The sequence below is a fragment of the Alexandromys fortis genome, unplaced genomic scaffold (assembly GCF_014885135.2).
Source record: "Alexandromys fortis isolate MF-2015 unplaced genomic scaffold, M_Fortis_MF-2015_v1.1 scaffold_262, whole genome shotgun sequence".
Taxonomy (NCBI): domain Eukaryota; kingdom Metazoa; phylum Chordata; class Mammalia; order Rodentia; family Cricetidae; genus Alexandromys; species Alexandromys fortis.
Window position 1 is genome coordinate 1,170,788 of NW_026068147.1, and position 5,373 is coordinate 1,176,160.

Below are 5,373 nucleotides of genomic sequence, written 5' to 3' on the forward strand. Positions count from 1 at the left end.
CTGTTGGCGCCCAGGGCTGTGGCAGGGGTCTTCAGGGCAGGGCTGTGGGGTAGAAAGGCCAGCCAAAGAAACCCATCCTGGCCCTGAAACCAGAGCCAGTGAAAGAAAGACTTCAGCCCTGAACCCAGAACCAAAGAGAGCACCCTGACTCTGAAACCAGTGCTAAAGAAACAAACCTTGGCCCTAGAATTAGAGTCGGTGAAAGATATATGACCTGGCCCCAAAACTAGAGGCAAAAAGCTAAAAAAGGTCAGTGAAAGAAACATAGTTTGGATCTGAAACCAGAGCCAACTCTGCCAATGATCAACTAAGCATAAAACCAACCAATCCCTGAGCAGGTATCTAGCCAATCTGAACTCAATCTGGCCAATTCACACCCTGAAAATCTCCCTAGAAAAACTCTGCCCAAGAAGCTCTATATAAGCCCTGTGTCTGTTCCATTTGCTGCTGTCTTATTCTACCCTGGTAGAGGCAGTCACTTCCAGTAAGTCTCCTGAATGAGGCTTGGGTGAAGACCTTCTTTTGCTGGAGCTGAGATGGAGCCAGCGGAGTGCGGCTGTAACACTTTCCCTGGGGGATCCTTCCCCTAGCAGAGAGCAGTTGTTATACTCCAGGCACCAGAACCGAACTGCAACAACTTCGCTGGGAAAGCCCTCTCCTGCCAGAGTAGACCTGTTACATCGGGAAGCCTTTCCCTAGAGCAGGGCTGTAAGCTGCTATGCTTATGCGACCTGTGTTATTCCCTGGCCCCCGAATGCCAGAACACTAATCTACCCGAGCTGTAACACCCAGTATCCCCTGGCCCCTGACTGTCAGAACACTAATCTACCCGAGCTGTAACACCCAGTATCCCCTGGCCCACACTGCCAGAATACTCTTCTACCTGAGCTGTAACACTCAGTGTTCCCTGGGTCCTGACTGCCAGAACTTTTCCATCCAAACTGTAGAACTCAGTATACCTTGGCTCCTGACTCCCTTTCCATTTGAGCCGCAATACTTACAAGGACACCTGCCAATAGCAGCTGTCCAGGTGTGGGCCATACTTCACTTGCTAGAGTCAGGTGCACTGACTTTTTTCTTTTTTTTTTTTAACATTTACTTATCAATGTGTGTGTGTGTGTGTGTGTGTGTGTGTGCCATAGTGTGTATTTGGAGGTCAAAGGACAAGCCCAAAGTCAGTTCTCCCCTTCTACCATGGGTTCCAGGGGATCGAAGCATGTCATATTGTCAGCGAACACCTTTACTAATTCTCTCAGCTCCTCCCTGCCCTCTGCTTTTTAAGATATGGCCTGACTGTAGCTCAGACTGACCTAGAACTCATAGCAATGCTTCTGCCTCAGCTTCCCAAGTACTGGAAGTATACCACAATGCCTTCCAGGGCAATTGATCTAAGCCAAGCAGACTTCCCTGCCTCTGGAAGTCTGGCACCCTCTTGGATCTGGGATGGTGTTGTCAGGTGTGGGCTGTGTGAAATACTGCCATCTTCCAGTGGTAGTCCAGAGTGGGCAGAGGTTGTTCAAGGTCACATTGTGTGACTGTACCAAACCCCACAGTCAAGGGGTGCTCACAAATACTGCTTCCCGACAGGTGGCTCTCCTTGCAGCAGTGGCAGAGGGACAGCCACGCGTGCCGAGGAAAACGGCAGAGACATGTCCATTATTTTGGAAAGCCAGGGCTCTGTTGAGCCTGCATTTTTAGCTCAGATCCATTGGTCAAAAAACCTTCATAGACGGGAAAGCAGACACCCAGCATGGTTTGGTCACTGGGCTGGGGTCTGAACAGAGGCCGCCTGGCTTTAGGGCTGACATCCTTAAGCCCAGCACATGCTGTGCTCCGGTCAGAGTGTAAGTGTGAGCCAGGCAGCGCCAGTGGGACAGGAGAGAAGTGGGTGGCACTTCCTTCAGTGGACACCAAGTCCCTACTGGCTGTGGCTAAATCTGCCTTCCACTGGCTGAGAGTAATAAGTTGCAGAAGCCTGGGTGATATTTCTGGTGGCTATGCTGGCTCATCTCACCGCCCCTCTTAGAGAAAGGTAACTCTACAACCTTGAGTGCCACACTGGGCAGAGGGAGTGCTTAGGAAGCTGGACATGCTTGCCTGTCTAAAGTCATCGCCTGACTCCTCATCAGACAAGTTGAGCAACTCGGCCAGCCCCACCACAAACCAAAAAAAAAAAAAAAAAGACATGGTTGATGAAAGCCCCTCGCCCCTCATGTGTGCCTCTGCTGTCACTGCCCTGAACACACTGGCACCTTCTGCACTATCCATCCCCAGCTCATCTGACTGAGCTGGCCACGGAGCTGACCCTGCACAGAGCTCTGTGACCCAGCTGCAGGGTGCTCCCTGCCCCGCTCTGGCTGTCCCAGACTAGTTGGTGTTTAGGACTGAACCTCAGGCTCCCTCTCTCTGGGATGAGGCCTGGTTGTTGGCCAGTTTCTCTTGCCCTATTCTGGGGCAAACTCCCGGACAGAGGAAGCCCTCCCACAACCTGGATGAGCAGAGGTTGGTCTGTTCATGGATCCGTGATTTGGTCTAATCTTTATATAGCCAAGGCTGGCCTGGCATTTGTGACCCTGTTGTCTCTTTAGAGCTGGGATTACAGACATGTGCACCTTGCCTGACATGAGACACAGTTTGGACAGGGAAGGGCAGCAGCAGGGTATCTGCACAGTTGGGGGCAGGGCATGAGGCTTTGGAAGCTCCCTAAGTCATATGGAAGTGCATATTCCATTGTCCTTGGACTTCTTTCCTTCTTGATTTCCTAGGTACTCAAGATGTCAAAACCAGAACGTGGTGGGCCCTCCAGGGCAAAATTCTGGATTTCCCTGGGTCTTCCAGTAGGAACTGTGATCAACTGTGCTGACAATACAGAAGAAAAAATTCTGTATATTGGGGGCTGGAGAGATGGCTCAGTAGTTAAAAGCACCAGCTGCTCTTCCAGAGGACCCTGGTTCAATTTCCAGCACTCACATGGCAGCTCACAACCGTCTGTAACTCCAGTTCAAGGGAATCCAATACCCTTAAACAGACACACATGTAGGCAAAAACACTAATGAACATAAAATAAAAATAAACTATAAAAAATTCTGTATATCAGAGCTGGAGAGGTGGCTCAGAGGTTAAGAGCACTGGCTGCTCTTCCAGAGGTCCTGAGTTCAATTCCTAGAAAACACATGGTGGCTCACAGCCATCTGTAATAAGATCTGGTGCCCTCTTCTGGCCTGCAGACATACGTGCAGGCAGAACGTTGTATACATTAACAAATAAATCTTTAAAAAACAACAACAACAACAACAACAACAACAAAAACCCTGTCTACCTTGTCTGTGAAGGGAATCAAGGGATGACCGAACAGACTTCCTGCTGTTTGTGTGGGTTCCGTGGTGATGGCCAGTTAAGAAAGGCAAACCAGAGCTAAGAAAAACATTCATCAGCAGTGGTAATTCTATGACAAAAGTCAGATCAAAGAAAAGAAGGGAGTTCCTTTATTTTGAAAATAATGCAGGGGTCACAGTAAACAACGAAGGTGAGAAGAAAGATTCTGCTATCAGATCCAGTAGCAAAGGAGCGTGCAGACTTGTGGCCCAGAACTGCACCCAGTGCAGGCAGCACCACAGGACTCTCCTGTGTGTTTGTAAAGGGCGGTGGTGGTGCACGCCTTTAATCCCAGCACTTGGGAGGCAGAGGCAGGCGGATCTCTGTGAGTTCGAGACCAGCCTGGTCTACAGAGCTAGTTCCAGGATAGGCTCCAAAGCCACAGAGAAACCCTGTCTCAAAAAAACAAAAAAAGATTCATTAGAAGGCTCAAGACAAACGGACAAACTCTGCATGGGGCCACAACTCCAGAGCGAGTATGGGAGTCATGGGCCACAGGGTGCCTCCCAGTCTGTAAGCTCCACTGTCTGTGAGCAGGAGGATGTGTGCACTGCTGGGCATCTGAAGGCCAAGAGTCAGTGGGTCCAAAGGGCGAGAGAAGAGCCAGGTAAGGACAAACAGTTTGTTACAGGACGATCCTATTACTCCTTTATTTTATTTATTTCTTGATTGATTGATTTTTTGAGGGAAGATTTTTCTGTGTGACAGCTCTGGCACTTGCTCTGTAGATAGACCAGGCTGGCCTCAAATTCACAGAGATCCTCCCATCCCACCCCCCAACCAATGCTGGGCTTAAAGGCATGCGCCACCATGCCTGCATTTATTTTTATGACAGGGTCTCCGGTCCAGGCTGCTCTCTTTACACAGCTGTGGCTGGCCTTGAACTCTTGGTCCTCCTGTTTCCATCTCCTGATGGGATTATAGGCCAAACCACACTGACAATTCTACCTTTTCAGTCTAAACAGACATTGTGTTGCTCTAGTGACAAGATCAGCTGCCCTGTTCCTGGAGCGGGTGATGGGTTGGGGAAAGAACAAACCCAGAGCAGGCTCCTGTGACCAGGTTTATTTGAACCATCAGATTTCCCTCCCCCACTCCCCCACAAAGAGCTCTCCAACCCCAGCACCAATTCTAGGGAAGGCTTCCTGGGGACGGCTCCGACTCCTGCTGCCTGTCTGTGGGGATTTGGGAAGGGCTGCTCATCCCAGGCTGGGGGTGGGATCTCTTGGTCACCCCGAGCAGCACCCCATTTGAGGGAGGGGCTGGCCTCTTCAGACACCTCACGTCTCTGGGAGGGAGCCATGATCCCTCTGCCAGGCCTCTGTCGCTCTCCTCCCCTGCTGGGGGAAGGCTTTGTGCCCTTACTGTCCACAGGACAGGGGTTCCCTGTGTGCTACCCCCTCGGTCTCAGGCCAGCAGGCGGCTGTACTCTGCCAGGGCTGAGGACTTCTTCACCCCGTCCCAGATCCGGGCAGCATAGTGGAACCTGTGGGTGGAGGACTGCAGTCAGGGGTGGAAACTGAGGCCCAGTAAGTTTCCACATACGAAGGAGCTTCCCAGACCCCTGACTGAGTGGCCTGCTTCCATGCCCTCTCCTGGGGGCTGAGGGGCTGGCCTTAGATGAAGGCCCAAGGGGGAAAGGTGTCTCCACTCCCCCCCCAGCATCATGATGGACAAAACATTCAACAGCAGCTGCACAGCCCAGGTCTTCCCCTCTCCTCAGGCCCTGGTTTAGCAATGACAGGAACCTGAGCTGTGCCCTAAGTGCTCAGTGAGAAGCACCCTGCCTTGGCCTGCGCTCTCCACTCTTCGGTGACTGCAGCAGCAAAGTGAGAGGCTGCACCAGGCCCTGCTCATATTCAACTCTCTCCTAGACAGGGAGGCTGGAGGCAGGGCTCCTCTGAGGGTGAAGGAGGGTGGGACAGAGCGCCTGCAGGCAGGGAGCAGGAAAACAAAGAGTCTCTCTCTCTCTCTCTTTTTTTTTTTTTTTTTTTTTTT

General features: G+C 51.4%; 1 protein-coding gene and 1 pseudogene across 1 annotated transcript in view; one reads left to right on the top strand and one right to left on the bottom strand.

Moving 5' to 3' along the window:
• The first annotated feature begins 2,774 nt into the window (after nt 1–2,774).
• LOC126491450 (60S ribosomal protein L23-like) lies at nt 2,775–5,365 on the top strand (annotated as a pseudogene).
• Smg9 (SMG9 nonsense mediated mRNA decay factor) overlaps nt 4,783–5,373 on the bottom strand; it is a 21,868-nt gene continuing 21,277 nt past the window's right edge. Inside the window, exon 12 of the mRNA XM_050127152.1 lies at nt 4,783–4,861. Within this exon, the coding sequence (XP_049983109.1) occupies nt 4,783–4,861 (79 nt within the window). The remainder of the gene's footprint in view (nt 4,862–5,373) is intronic.